At 40.0% G+C, this 16,368-nt stretch overlaps 1 protein-coding gene across 1 annotated transcript; it reads left to right on the forward strand.

Annotated features, from left to right (window-relative positions):
- The first annotated feature begins 331 nt into the window (after window positions 1-331).
- neurod6a (neuronal differentiation 6a) lies at window positions 332-10,532 on the forward strand. Its single transcript, XM_052023561.1, has 4 exons — window positions 332-341; window positions 2,857-2,882; window positions 6,855-7,146; window positions 8,514-10,532. Exons 1-4 carry the CDS (start codon window positions 332-334, stop codon window positions 9,527-9,529), a joined length of 1,344 nt encoding a protein of 447 aa, XP_051879521.1. The 3' UTR covers window positions 9,530-10,532.
- Window positions 10,533-16,368: the final 5,836 nt, after the last annotated feature.

Genomic DNA, 16,368 nt, shown 5'->3' on the forward strand with positions numbered 1-16,368 from the left:
ACATGCCATCCTAATTCACTGGCACCCATTCTGTATCCCAACAAAACAAATCAACTTTCACCCCAGTAAGATTTAAAGCTGAAAAAGGAATAAGTTTTACCTCATGATGACAAGCCAATCAGAAATAATGAACAATCAGACTACACGGCAGTATCTCTCCAAATAATGCCTGTAGCACATACAATGGAATTTGAAATTATATTTGAGAGGGAGAAGGGAACCACAAAACAAACAAGCTTTTGAAGTTAAGTAGGTCAAATTCTGAAAAGTTGGGAACTAAACTGATTCTAGTAAACAGGTTTGAACAGCTAAAAGATAAATATGTGGAGCAATGTTGGAAAGTACTATACGCCTCTAAAAGATATAGCTGTTACAATGTAGTTCATCCATGGAAGAAAACCATAGAGGCACACTGTCCTGGATCTCCAATGCACTTGTGCAGTAATGTTGAAAAAGGGAAATCTCTCTTTATTATTTAAGAATAAGGAGAAAAAGAAACCATATAACAATTGTTTTGTTATTTAACATTAATTGATGGGACTTCCATTTACATCTCCTGTTGAGTTATCTTTTGTTCCTTATCCCATTGCAGTGCACTTTTTGTCATTTAATCTCTGCTGCAATTTACCCTATTGCATTCCGTCCCCTTCATGCTCTCATCCCTTTCCAGCTTTCTCTTCAACTTAAAAGTTGTTCATCACATAACACATTCTAATTTTGATGATAGGACGTTGGCTGAAATATTAACTTTCTTTCTTAGTCTATGGAGCATTTTCAATACTTTTTTGTTTTAATGTCAGTTACAGGGAAGTTGCAAGAATCTGTCACACGGTTTAAGTGACCGAACACTTGTCTAATTATGACCAAATCAAGGAGAGCTGCAATGGATTTATGAAGGGTAGGTTTTATCTGATCCAACTGAATTAGTTGAGTTGGTCACCAGCACAGCAAATAGAGAAAAGTTTATAATTATGACAAAAAAACTTAAAGTAATTTAATAAGTATTCTTGGATGAGATTAACAAAGATCGGACATTCAGATTTTACTGTGCAACATAGAAATCACACAGCACAGAAGGAGAAATAGTCCCACTCCCCTATCCTTTCCCCATAACTTGCAATCTTTGAAAGTTACTATTGAATCTGCTTCCATTTCCTTTCTAATAGACCATTCCATATCATAACTGCATCCTCTACTCTCTGGCCTATCTACCCGTAGCAAGAATTACTCAGTCTTTGCTCTATCTGAACATCTTATTGTTTTTAACACCACTATTAAATGTTCCCTTGATCTTCTTGTCTGAGAACAAACCCATTTCACATAACTAAAGATTATAATCTTTTCATGTATGATTCAAGAAAATCTCCACTACATCTTTTTCAAGCCCTTGACATTCCTTCTAAAGTGTGATGCTTACTGATTATGAACATTTTATGTAACATCTTTGCTTTTGTACTCTTAAGTGTTATCAACTCGCATGCCATCCTCAAAAACAAGTGTACATAAATTCTCTCTTTCTCCAGCATCACCCCTTCTCCCCCATAAAACTATACCATTTACACAATACTTGCATTTTGTTTTCTTTCCTTTTCTTTCATTCGTCATTCGAAAGTGCATCACTACTAATCTCAGCATTAAGTTTCACCTGCTATTTGCCTGGCAATACTAGTCTATCTATGTCCTCCTGGTCTACAATGATCCCTGTTACTATTCGTTATATTTAGTAGTTTCGGTATATCTATATTTTTGAAACTCGGGCATATATAACTAATCCAAACAGTAATAAGGGTAGAGTATAGAGGGTGCTGTGCAGGTACTGAGAACATGGGTGTCTACTTCCATTCATGTGTACAAGGCAACTGTTTATTGCTACATTTGCTTTCTGTCCTTTACCAGTTTTATATCCACACTGCCACTGTCCCTTTGATCCCATGGGTTTGAACTTGGCCTACATAATGTGGTAGCTCTTCAAACAATTTTGATCTAATAGTGCAGTTGTGTTATCATTTAATTTCATTGAAAAATTCAATCAAGTTTGTCAGATATGATTTGCTTTTAACAAACACCTGCTGTCTGCCACTTTTTACTCCACATTTTTCAAAGATATTATTTATTCTGACTTGGAGTATTGATTCTAAGAGTTGCCCTCACTAGGCTGACTGACCTTCAATTATTAGGTTTCTCCCTCACTTATTTTAAACTGTGGTGAAATTTGCAGAGGATTACATATTTGGCATTGTGGTTGATACTGAGAAAGAAAGTTGTAGGCTGCCAGAAGGTATCAACTGGGTGAGCACAAAAGTGGCAAACAGAATTCAATCTGGATAAGTGCAAGTAATGCATCTGGGGAGAACAAACGAGGCTAGGAATACACAATGATTGGTAGAATAAAAGCTATGTGGGGGAATAAAGTGATCTTGGAGTCTATGACCACAGGCAGTGGAACAAGCAGATGAAAATAGAACATAGAAGAGGACAGCAAAAGAACAAGCCCTTTGGCCCACAATGTCTGCGTGACATGATGCCAATCTAACCAATCATCCTGCCTACACATAGTCCATATCCTTCTATTCCCTGCTTGTACATGTGTATGTCTAAATGCCTCGTTGAAATTGCTATCACATTTCTTTCTATACCACCTCCCCTGGCAGCATGTTCCAGGCACCTACCACTTGCTGTGTAAAAATTCATGCTTCATACATCTTCTTTAAACTTTCCCCCTCTCACCTTAAACCTATGCCCTTGATTATTTGATATTTCCACCCTGGGAAAAAAATTTTGAGTATCTACCCTACCTATGCCCCTCATAATGTGATATATTACTGTCAGATCACTCCTCAGCCTCTGACATTCCAGAGAAGACAATCCAAGTTTGTCCAACCTCTCCTGATAGCTAATACACTCCAGTCCGGGTAATATCCTAGTGAACATTGTCTGCACCCTCTCCAAAGCCCTCACATCCTTCCTATAGTGTGGCAACCAGAACTGCACACAATACTTTAAATGTGGCCCAACCAAGGTTTTATACAACTGCAACATGACTTGCAATCTTTCAAACTCAATGCCCCAACTGACGAAAACAAGCACGCTGTATGCCTTCTTTTCCACTCTATCCACTTGTGATTCCACTTTCAGGGAGCTATGGACTTGCATCCCAATATCCCTCTCTACATTGATGATTCTTGGGGTCCTGCCATTTACTGTACACTTTCCTCTTGCAACTGATGTCCCTTGCCTTATCCACGACCACTCAGCTCAGCTTACACTGAAGACCCTTAGATTGCCAGCAAAACATGAAAGACAAAATCTTGACTTCAACCAGAATTTGTTCAGTGTAAGTGATCAAAATGTTTTGGTTACATTTTAAAGAAATTGGATTTAAGCGAATTGTGTCCTTTCTTTGTAACAATCGCCTGCGAAATAAATAGTGATCCAATGACTTAGTAAAAACTTTTAATCACCAGACTTTGCTAGAATGACATTACACATGTGCTAAGCCCAAACGGTATCTCTCACAGAAAAGTAACTCTAGCCCTTTTAGTGCATCGCAGAATGAAGTCGGTTGCCTTACTCCAGAGTCAATTTTCGCTTTCAAGTTCAAGTTTTCTGAAATATTCATTGAACGCAAAAGTACGCCTTTATATCCGAGAGATTCTTCTGCCCTGGCGACCCAACGGGAACGTTAATAGATACGAACAGTGATCTGCCTTGATGGCTTAGTCTGGTCGTTTTTGTTAATATTCTATGTGAAATCGCTAAGGACATTTCAATCCGCTACCCCGAAAGAGAGTCTCACACAACGCTGAAGGGAGAGGGCAGAAACAGAATTCACTTCCATAAATGCACATAACCATACCTCCTCCATCTCACTTCTATGTCTCGCAACTTATCTTCATTGGCCTTGAGCAACAACGGGATTCAGAATAGTCGCTGATATTGCACCTTTGTTGTATTCAGACTATCGGAAGTAATCGGCGCTTTTCTTATGGAAAAAGTATCTCGGATATAGTATAATCAGAGATTTATTTGGCTTATTAATAATGATTGGAGGAGTATTTTTTTTCTTCCCAGGCATGATCGTCCAAAGACAAAGTGGCCACTGACAACCTCCAGCGCTAAACCAAACGTTGGAAACAGAGGGCCTAATCAGGCTCTTCTTGTCTGACTGGCCCTTGCTGCACTTTCAGTGTGGTGCATTTGGTCAGATTGCATATCTTTTCCTCCCCAAGTCCCACCCTTCAATCCTTCCGATGTTTTGTGGGACGGGAGAACTTCACAAAGTAAGACCACGCGAAATGTTAAGTTGCATAGCTATCCATACCAGGAATACCACTCTAATCCAAGACCGTCACCAAAGAAAGTAACCTCGTAAAATGCTTCCACTTCTCGCCATGCCTGTGGACAGAGAGATTAACGTCCTGACCATCTCCCTTAAAGCAAATCACATCGGAACATCTGGGCCAAAGGAGAATGAGGTGAATGGTATAATTTGATAATAAAGCTAAATGTGTGCTTAATCAATATGGAAAACAGAGGAGACCCGAAATGTTTATTGACATTCCTTGCGAGGATATCACCGAGTTAGTTGAGTTTAATTCACTCTGATCCTGATTTCTTTTTAACGAAATGAAAAAAAAATCTTGCTGCAGAAGTAGTTAACGGAGAAAAGATATATAATATCTTTTAAGTGTATAATAAAATGCTTTCCCGTCCATTCTTGAACAGCTAGGATTCTGGAACCAACTCCCAAAGGACCATGGCACCAGTGCGTTTAGCACGCTCTTAAATGTCAGCCTTTCCGATGAGATTCTATTGTCATCATATTTTAATTTCAGCCACTTTAGAAACCGTCACTATGTTTGAAAATTTGTTTCTGTCCATTCGTAATTTGTTTTATTAACTATTATTTGACTTGTCAGATAAGTGTCCTGCACAGTAAATGCTTAATATTATTCCATTTTCCTTTTGTTTTTTTTCTGTGTCATAACGCCCAGAATAAGTTTTTTGTTTCTCATACATTAACACAGCCTAAAATGCCTACGTCTCAGTGGGTATTGCCAGTGGCTACTGCAAGCTGGCAGCGCAGCAGGCTTCGAATGAGATGCGGCTCAGTGCCGAACTAGGGAAAAGAAGAACAGTTATATTGACTATTTCCTATACTGAGCTCCATACTTGCTATCAGTGATTTTTCTTGTTAATATTGAATGAAGTTTCAGTGTAAAAGTAGAGAAAATATCAGAAGGTCGTAAGTTTTGAATGTTAGCTGTATGTCTTTTCTGTATTTAGCGAAATAAAAATGTACATTATTAAGAGGAAAACAAAATCTTCACAATGCGCTTCCCGTGTGCTTTAATTGCCCCGTACATGGAAAGGAGAAATCGTCGATGAAAGACCACTCTTCAAATTGAGAAATGCAGAGAATTGAATCGTTGCTGGTTTAGTAAAAGTAAATGCTTCGCCCACGTTATTCTTATTAAAGATGTATTTTGAAATAGGAAATAGATTTCCATGGCATCCATATGATGTATATTGCTAACCCGTACTTCGCTGTGAATATCCCACCAAAAAAGAATTAAGTTAATGCTTGCAGTTTCCAGTCAATGAGGCCTGGTAGTGGTGTCCCCAGGTGTGTTATTGCAGTTTTCCTCCCAATAAGGGAGATCACTGAATGTAATGACAAAGTTCATCGACTTAATGTTAGTTCCAGTCGGGTATAGGCCTTAATTTTTCTTCTGAAAATACTACACCAAAAGAGATATCGATTAACATTCTTTTAGAACTGGAGTACTGAATTATTTTCATTATTTTGCAGGGGTTACAAAGTTAAATGTAAATGCAACTGCTAGGGGAGCCGTTATCTACAAATTGGAACTCTCTGAAATGATTGAAAGACTGGAATGTTGTGATAACACGAATAAGCACACAATTAAACAAAATCACACATCTCAATAATCGTATTTTTGGCTCCAGCTTTTCTTCAGTAAGTGGCGAGAAGATGGAGATATCTGTGTGCACATGACGCAAGGCCAAGAAGGACTGGGCAGTAAGAGAGCCTGGGCCTGTGAGAAATAATATTTAGTGATCCACCACTCCAATCTGTCGGCGACGCAATTTTACTACGGCAGTGTGAACCGTGGAACGCTATCAGGGGAAACAACCCTCTAATTAAGTTAATCTGCAATATCGACATTCAGCATTGGCATTTCTGGCCTGTATTGGTACTATTGATAGTATCGGGCCCTGTCATTTGAAATTTGGAATACTATTAATTGGTCGACCATTGCGCAAGAGGCAAGACTTACGGTGTAAAAATTCATCAAGACAGTTGCACGGCTAACCGCCGCGCAAGGATAGTGATTACAATAAAAACACCACGGCTGTGGCAAGACATATGGTTGCTAACATACAGACACGCTGCCATGTGGTAACATGCGGTCATGTTGGAATCTGGTGCACACCGTAACTTGGAAATTGCCAGTGCATTGAGACCGCTGTTACTTTAAGGTGCATAATTCCAAGTAATATACAAATCCCAAACCATCTCTGTTTGCAACTGATATGGGCATTCTTAATACAACCATAACATTTATCAATCAGCAATAAACAGCTCTACCTTTACCAGAACCAACGTACAAAGTTCCCAGCAAATGTTACAACGTGTATTATTTTTGTAGCCTTTTCTTAAAAAAAAGGATTTTTCTTCCATCATTTCTAAATAGTGTACCATGCTTAGCTGTATCGGATTGGTGCTGACATGTGGAAAGAGGTTTAATAAGGTGTGCGATGGGATGCGCGTCATGCTTTTCCTTTTATTTTAAACGACTAGCTGATCCTCCTAGCCTCCTTGCTGTCAGCTCGGCTGCCCCATGGAGATGATGATAATATTTGATGTCTATGGGCTGCTGCCCCAGCTCCTGTCTCCCTCGGGGCGCAAGATGCCAGCGTCTGCACCTGCCAATCAGCGGCGGCTGCCCGCTGACGTCAGCGGCAGATGGCATGGTACCAGCGCTGGCAGTTGGCATCACTGTCACTTCTCAGAGCGATCACACACCGATCCTGCGGAGAGACCCTACCACTGCCGTCAGCCTACGGAGGAACAGCCAGCAAGAGCTGAAAATGAGCATTCTTTCTCAGCACTGATTTCAGGTAAGAATTCAAAAATAAAATCACGGAAATAACCAAATCATTAGCACACTAAAAACAGATGCAGACTCGTTCTAATTGCCGTCCCCTAGTATGCAACCCTCTTGTTATTGCCTATTTAAATGCTAATATATTGACTTTGCATACAATTCGAAAATTACCTGTCTCTCTTGTAACTGATGACTTCCTTATTTTTGATTGTTATTTCATTCATAGATTTGACAGGACTTTCGTTTAACTTGCCTATATTTGCGTACGATTTTGATTCACAAGGCGCTCGGTTGTCTACAGAATAATGATGATATTTTAAAACAATTCTAATCTTGATTGCGTTCCGAATGCTAGGTTTTAAAATTAGTTCTCGAAGTAAAAAAATAACGCCTCTGAAAATGAGGGAGGATGTTCTGTTATGGAGAAACTTCGAAGTGTAGCAGATTAACTTCGAGGTGAATGTAGAAAATGCAAGTGCAAATTGCAATATTTCATAGTGGGAAGCAAACCCATGACCCTCCATCTGTCAAATGATTTATTGCACTGCATAACTAGAGCCGGGGTTGGTGCTATATAACACGTGAAACACTTAAAAATGAATTTTCTCAATTTCCATTACAGCGTTTGATATTTCATTAAAAGAATCATTTCCGAATCCTTTCTCGGTCGATCGTTTAACTTTCCGGCTCAGTGCCAACCCCTGACTATTGTTAATGCTTGTGAAACGAAACAGGCGAACCGGCGACATTCCGTGCAATGTGGGCTTCCTTTGCAGTTCTGATACCAGAAAATAACGTCTAATTTATTCCTCCTGAAAAAAAATAATTACGCCGCTCATGGATGTCAGCATTAAGCTGGCCGCCGGTATCTACTCCCCGGTATCGTGGAGGCTAACGACAATATTACTGCGGACCCGATGTGCTGCTCCAAGCGAACCCACAATTTTAATTACGATTCATGGGAAATTTGAGGCCCATGGGAATCAAACCAAAACGATGGAGCTGTCACAATCCTATCAATCCAGTTTTCACAATCCTATCAATTAAACAATCACTTTAATATTGACTAAAGTTCTCCAATATTTTCAAGTAGAATACCATGACAGACCATCCTTTAATCAGTTTAAGGCAAACCCAACCGAAAGACGATCCTGCCCAACACCGCTGAATGCCATGAATTATTATTTTTCATTTATGAATATGAGTTTATATTTTAAAAGACTTGTGCAAATTATTTAATCTTCGCACCGAAAATGATGAAATGTAGCCAATTAATTCTAATGTATTACTTATCAAATAAACTGTATCGATAACTACATTGTTTCTCTTCCCTAACCCCCCCTCCCCCCGCCCCCAAACCTACGCCCCCGACTCCCAAAGCTGGCAACATGTTGACATTACCAATTGATGAAGCTGTCATGATGCCGGGAACAAACTTTGACGATGTTAGTGAAACCGAGGATAAAGAATCTGAAATCTGTGCAGAGCATGAGCAGTGCTCGATTGACCTCAACAACATTGCCCCTTCTGCAGAGTCAGAGAAGGATGACAATGAAAAGGTGGGCGAAGAGGACGAGGAATTACCCAAAAAGAGAGGGCCTAGGAAGAAGGCGATGACCAAAGCAAGGGTTGAGCGAGTCAAAGTGAGGAGAACAGAGGCGAATATGAGAGAAAGAAACCGGATGCACGGTCTGAACAACGCCCTGGACAACCTGCGCAAAGTTGTCCCATGTTATTCCAAAACACAGAAACTATCCAAGATAGAAACTCTGCGCTTAGCTAAAAACTACATTTGGGCCCTATCTGAGATCCTACGCATTGGCAAGAGACCCGATCTGCTTACCTTCGTACAAAGTTTGTGCAAGGACTTATCCCAACCAACTACCAATCTGGTAGCTGGTTGTCTGCAACTCAATACCAGAAACTTACTGTTGGATCAAAGCGGAGATGGAGCTCACATTGCTAGATCCCAATTTTCCTCCACCCTCTACACATATCAAAACCCAGATCTGGGTAGCCCCTCGGGACCAAGTTCGATGGATAGTTCCTCCAAATCCATGAAACCTTACAGCTACTGCGGTGCTTACGAGTCTTTCTACCAAAACGCTTCTCCAGAGTGTGCGAGCCCACAATTCGAAGGTCCCCTAAGCCCTCCAATTAACTTTAATGGGATTTTCTCCCTGAAGCAAGAAGATCCATCTGACTACGTGAAGAATTATCACTATGGCATGCATTATTCCGCCGTGCCAGCCAGCCGTCCCCTCGGACAGAGCTACATGTTCAGCCCAGCCATGCGATGTGTGATGCCCACAGACAGTACATTTCCTTACGATTTCCATCTGCGCGACGAGACACTTTCGATGCAGGACGAATTAAATGCGGTTTTTCATAATTAATGTGCAAAATGGTGGTTACATAGATCACAAGTGATTAAGATAAAATAGTGGGTGGTACATTAAATAATTGATAGAAGATTGTTTCTAACAGGACGACTGCGATCATACTCGAATGTTACATGATGGCAGAGAAGCAATAATCTAAAAACTATGCAAGTGAGTGAATTACATATTAAGCAACTACCCCTTCAAAGGAAAATATACACCATTTGCCCTTCGTTACCTCTCGCGTACACTTTTCATTTAACAGTGTCATCTGTAAATAATTTTGCTTAGTTTCCCGGACAGGACATTTTAGATCAGACACCGCAGCACAATAGTATTTTGGTCAATTTTCCGGTAATGGATCTGAAATGGAGAGATGGGATATGGCATCATTTTAAGTGGCACCTGAGACTGAAGGATACAAGCTCAGTATTGTATATAGCAGGCCACATTCAGACTCTAGAAACAGAAAATAAATAACTGGTTTAACAATTTACTTTTTGCCTTTAGTCCTGATTCAGCATTGTTAACTATCAGTTAGGGAAAGCTCGTCTTTCACAATGATTGTTTCCAGAGGTCAGTCTTTTCGATAATCTCAGAATTGTTATTTGTATTAAAACAGCATTTTAGGAAATAATTATTTCAAAACACATTGATTGTTTTCATTAAATTCATTTGATCCTGTCGAATATTTATTCCTGTAATCGGAATGATTTGATGTTTGTTCACATCTTTCTTTTGTAATCAGCAATCACAAGGATTTGGGAGTGATGTCCATGAACGAAGTTTAGAAACAAAAAGCTCACTGGCTGAGTATGTGAAAACTTGTCGAAGTGTCCTACAAAATGCACTGACATACTTCTTCGCCTTAAGGATAAGGAAGTACGGTCTGTATGAATTGACAGACAGAATGAAAAATAAGATCAATTGACATTAATTTCGTTTGTTCTTCCGCCATTCTAAACGGTGAAGTGAGCTTCCTTTCCCCCATCCCACAATAAACTCGTTTGGTTTTGAATGATCTGTGGATTTCTTAAGGGGTTTTTCCACTGTTTTAAATTTAAGGGTTTTGATGAAACAGTGGAAAAGAAAACCCGTTTTTCAACAGCAAACATTCTCACTAACGAATCTACACTGGGGTTACGGGAAATATTTTATGAACTAAAAATAAAGAAAACTGACAGCGGTCTGCAAACATTTCATATTAGTCTAATACTTACGATCTAGTGAACACGATAAATCAAATTTTGAAAATTTTGCATGAAGATAGCGTCGATCCTTAGAGCAGTTTGTTAACCACGTCAATAAATCAATACGCAGAGTACCAGTCGGCAAAATGTCCCATTTTTAGCAAGTCATCTTTAACAGGCACAACTGATCAACAATAGATTTGTTTTCTGAATCTCATGTGTTGAGTGAGAGGAATGGTGGGCTGCATGTGTTGTCATCCATGGGCAAGACATGTGTAACTGGGCCATTGAAATTACTTTTTATAGTGACGAACCTCCAATCTTGAAGCGAGCAAACAGAACCGTAATTAACAGAAAGTAATTACAAGATGGTCTGCGTGGTTTATCTGTCCCTCTCAACGCATGGGAATTTCACTTTTAGAATTTCACTTTCTGTCGTTTGCTTTTTTTTCCCGTGGCATACAAGATTAATGTATGCATTTATCTCACTGCCGGAATATGTTTTACCGTGGGAAAAACGCTGAATATTTCATGACCAAACAGGTTATGTACCATTTAGTAAAATGTGTATAAGTAAGAACTCGGTCAGGATGACTCCAAACAGGCTAGGGACCAGAAAAATATTTAAGTATAAGTATTAATGTGGAAATATTCCTTTCTGTCCAGTATTCAAATTCCTTTTGGAACCCGAGGATAGTTAATACTGGTATCAGTCAGATTAATATTACCCATATCCACTCCGAAGTTGTTCATAATCTTTATTGTAAATATCGACTTTAATTTTTAAACCTGCAAATATTCATATCTACAAATATTATTTTCCTGGCAAATATATTCACATTGTAGAAATTAAATTGCCGGCAGATCAAAGGTGCCCTGCCCAGGTAGATTACGGAGACGGTGCCACGGGCGGTTCGAAGGCGCAAGAAAACCTGCGGGAAGTGTCATAGGTGCTGCATATTGTGTCTTCAACAACTGGTGACTTCCAAACCTCACAGACATGCACACATTCGAAAGTACCATTTTGGGACTATTAATCTTAATGCAACATTTGACAACCCGCGCACACGTTGATTTACACAATAACAATATTTTCAGGAATATAAAAAATATACTTAAGTAAAGCGTTAAAGTTTCATAAACTCCTCCGGTCGCTAGTTGAAGTTTATGCCTGAACCCGGTTCTCCGTAAGGGGCATACTGAAGAATCCTTCTAAATACGTCGATATTCAATTCATTGTTTGAAAAAAAAGAGGATTGTTAGAATTTTGCACTGAATGGAGAAACGGCTAAAAGCAAAATAACATTTGAAATGGAAAGGAAACAAGTCATTTCAAAGTTCGCTTATATGGTCTCACGATCAAGGAAAGGGCGTTTAATTGTATATTTAAAATACTTCAATTAAAACATACGTTATGTGTATTTTTTAGAAAAAATCGTTGGTTGAATTTTGATTAAAGAAACTATTTGATATAACAAACATTGCTTTAATTTAAATCGGGTCGTATTTTAATATGTTAGTACTATTTTGGATTTTCAAAGTTAAAATTATATTTTTTCTTATTTTAAAACACTTTTGTCAAATCTCCTTCAAACTCCACTCTTCATTCTCCTGGTCTTTCTTTACTCATCTTATAACCGAGACCTCCCCGCATTAGTTAAATGTCACATGAAAACAAGCTATATGTATTAATTGAATATATCAGCCTAATTAATCGGTGTAGACGAAAGCATTTTGAGAAGAAAAGATTTTGCACTCAATGTCATTATAATAATAACTTTTAATTCATGCTATCGGATTCGCAGGGCCGTGCCAGTCAGCAGCTCCTTTCACCGAAGTGACCAGAATGTCGTGCAGGATTCTGGAACCGATTGGGGAACCATGCCAGAATACTAACGATTTTACCGCCGCACATGTCCCAAGCCACCTCTGCCTTCCACCCGGATTTCACAGGGTAGCAATATTTCTTTGGCAATTAGATTCTCAACAATGCATCTGTTCTCACCAAATTGTGCATATGTCCCTCAGTTGTTAAGTATGCAGAATGCGTGAGATAGCCACATCGCAGCAGCGTTTTGCTTAAAACAAGCAGAATACATTTGATTGTGCAATCCCACCGTCAACTACACATACTGAGAGAAGTGCAAATAAATTCAATTTCAACTAGTAAATTGAAACAAAAACAGCAAAAATCCCTACAGGATACTCACAGCAAGGGTGTCACTATCTGCCACTAGTTCCCAATTCAATTCGTGTGTGTGTTGAACTAACGTCTGGATTGAACATTTTTTTCATGGTTTAAAAATGCCAACGCAGCCGGGTGTGCTTCGCGTCTCTAACATGGTCAATGAGCCTGAATATCAAATTATTAGGCGCTGAGTAAACTTTTGTTGTTTTATTTTGTTTACTTTCAACAAATGAGCTAACAATCCAATATTTTCCTCTTTTTAATGGTTTGAGAAGTGATGTTATTTTTATCAATGTCCATAATCTGCGAGGCTGATTAGATGAGCTCTAAAAGACAGAGCACCGATCTCGAACAGACCCGTGTATGAACTGAAGACTGTCCACAATGACTTTGAACGGTGACAACGGACAATAACCGACATTTAAACGCCTGTTGAGCAGGTGATCTTGGGATCTTGTTAGAGGTTAAAAGTATTTTCAAGGCGCTTCCACCTCGCTGATATGTACGTTTAATCCAAATGGGCCAAACAGAGACGGACTGCCAATTTGGACATGTTAATAAATCATTAGGGACGATTTAAATGGGACCTTCGAACTCAACTCCCGTAGGTAGGGATTTAACAAGTTTCGTGAAAACAAGATAGCAAGGGGGTTTGATGATTTGACAGGCATTGTGTCATTAAATGCAGCTACTTCATAGCTGCTTTAAAAAAGTTGTTTAGGGAGGTTATCTGAACGCTTTGGAATAAACTCTATTGCATTTGGAGTTAAGTTTACAAACTTGCTGTTCAATTGGAAAAACCTTCGGATGTTGTGAGGGTCACTCGGCAGGTGTCAACAGTCATATCAATTTGAGCTGTGGCAGTATGAGACTTGAGGGGGAGCAAAATGTACCTGCAAGTACCCCAGGCGCAGCAGTGGCCCGCTTCTTGCATGTTTTCAGCTCATGGGAAGGAGACAAATCAGCTAATACCTGCCGCACGACGTGTACAGAAAGAGGAAACGCTTCCTCAATATGCTCGAACGTCGGTTCAGAGGCTGTGGTGTCACATCAGCTATTTACAGTTTACTGACACATTAGCTGCTGGATCTGGTGGGGTTACTTTAGCAAGGACTGTCAGAAGCACCCTAAACGCCTTTGCCTGTGATCACACCAGAGCTCTGCTTTGCAGCGTCTTACAATTGTTGCTTCACAAATGTAGAAGGCATATGACCATCAATTCCATTTCGGATGAAGTCAGTCAGATTGAGCTGGGGTTTGAGTTTTGGATTCTGGCTAGATTTCCAGAGGTGCAGGGTGTCATTCACTGTACATATGTGATAATCCAAGACTGTGGGAGGATCTTTACCAGGAGAAGCTCTGCAGTGGTTCAAAAGGTTGGCTTGCCACTATCTTTTCTGGAGCAATAAGGGAAGTAATAAATGTAGCTTTAACCAACAATGCGAATAAGTGAAATGAAATACCAAATAAACCAGGCATGTTCATTAGCCACAGGTATTCCCACTTCATCAACACAAAGATAGCCTGCAATCAGAAAAGCATCTTGAGTGGTCAACTCATGCTCCTAATTTGTGCGTTCATTCAGATGTGCACAAGATTCCTATGGTACTACCAGCTAGAATATGATATCTTTATTAGTCACATGTACATTGAAACACACAGTTGAAATACATCTTTTGTGTAGAGTGTCCTGCGGGGCAGCCCGCAAGTGTTGCCACGCTTCCAGCGCCAACATAGCATTTCCACAACTTCCTAACCCGTACGTCTTTGGAATGTGGGAGGACACTGGAGCACCCAGAGGAAACCCACATAGACACGGGGAGAAAATACAAACTCCTTACAGACAGCGGCTGGCATTGAACCCGGGTCACTGGCGCTGTAATAGCGTTACACTAACTGCTACACTACCATGCCTGCCATAATGTTTTGTGTGAGTACTTCCTTCTCAGATTAACTGCTGGCTGCTCAGAACATCCATTTAAAACTCAATGATACTCATTATGAGCAAGATCAAAAAAAGGATAGTGAAGGCATTGGTCAGTGCAAGAGGAGTGCTGCACATTATTGAAAATCAAAAAACAAACACAGATGCGGGAAATCTAAAATACAAAACAGAAAATGCTGGACCAAATTTGTGCGTGGGAGATCATGTCTCACAAATTTGATTGAGTGTTTTGAAGAAGTAGCCAAGAAGATTGATGAGGGCAGGGTAATAAACGTAGTCTATATGGACTTCAGTTAGGTTCTGTATGGTAGGCTGCTATGGAAAGTTAGATTGCACAGGATCCAGGGAGAGCTGGCTAATTGGATACATGATTGGCATGATAGTAGGAAACAGAGGATGATGGTGGAAGGTTGTTTTTCGGACTGGAGGTCTGTGATTAGTGGTATTCCCCAGGGGTTGGCAATAGGCCCATTACTATTTGTCAACTATATAAGTAACTTGGATGAGAATGTACAAGGCATAGTTAGTATGTCTGCAGATGACACCGAAATAGGTGGTGCTGTTGACAGTGAAGATGGTCATCAGGATTTACAGAGGGACATGCACTCTTGTCTTGGGCCATAACCTTTTACATGGCATCTTATCAAATGGCTTCTGGAAATCCAAATCTATACATCTTCTGGTGCTCCTTTCATAGGACCATAGAATGTTTACGGCACAGAAGGAGACCATTCACTCCATCATGTCTATCCTGGCTCTCTACCAGAACAATTCTCTAGTTCCATTCACTGACTCTTTCTCCATAGTCTTGCAAAATTTTCTGTCCAGACCTCCATCATTTTATATGTTATCAAATCTCCACTCAACCTTCCCTTCTGCAAAGAAAACAATCCCAGTCTCTCCAATTTAGCATTGTAATGGTTATCCCTCATCACACAAACCATCTTAATAAATCTTTTCTGAACCCACTCTAATGCCTTCATATCATTCCAATAATTGGGGATCAGAAATGAACACATTACTCCATTTGAGGCTGAAGCAGTGGTCAATAAAGGTTCAACACAGGTGGACAAGGTGATGAAGAAGGTATATGGCATGCTTGCCTTCATCAGTCATGGCACTGAGTACAAGAGTTAGGACGTCATGTTACAGCTGTACAAGACGTTGGTGAGACCACATCTAGAATATTCCGGGCAGATCTGGTCGCCATACAATGGAAGAATGTGATTAAACTGGAGAGGGTGCAGAAAAGATTCACAAGAATGATGCCAGGACTGGAGGGCTTGAGTTATAAGGAGAGACTGGATAGGTTGGGATGGTTTTCCCTGGAGCATAGGATGCTGAGGGATGACCTTATAGAGGTTAACAAAATTATAAGGGGCATAGATAAAGTGGATTGTCATAGTCTTTTTCATAGAGTAGGGGAGCCTAAAAGTAGGGGAGTAGGGCATAGGCTTAAGGTTAGAGGGGAAAGATTTAAAGGGGAGCTGAGGGGCATGTTTTTCACTCAGATGGTGGGGGGGGGGGGGGG

The sequence above is a fragment of the Pristis pectinata genome, chromosome 9, assembly GCF_009764475.1.
Source record: "Pristis pectinata isolate sPriPec2 chromosome 9, sPriPec2.1.pri, whole genome shotgun sequence".
In the NCBI taxonomy this organism is placed as follows: domain Eukaryota; kingdom Metazoa; phylum Chordata; class Chondrichthyes; order Rhinopristiformes; family Pristidae; genus Pristis; species Pristis pectinata.

Excerpts from the sequence above, each read along its gene's own strand:
- neurod6a (XM_052023561.1), top strand. Across the intron at positions 2,883-6,854 it reads CAATCCAAGTTTGTCCAACC|CTCGGCTGCCCCATGGAGAT; the intron begins TCTCCTGATAGC and ends CCTTGCTGTCAG. Across the intron at positions 7,147-8,513 it reads TTTCTCAGCACTGATTTCAG|CTGGCAACATGTTGACATTA; the intron begins GTAAGAATTCAA and ends CGACTCCCAAAG.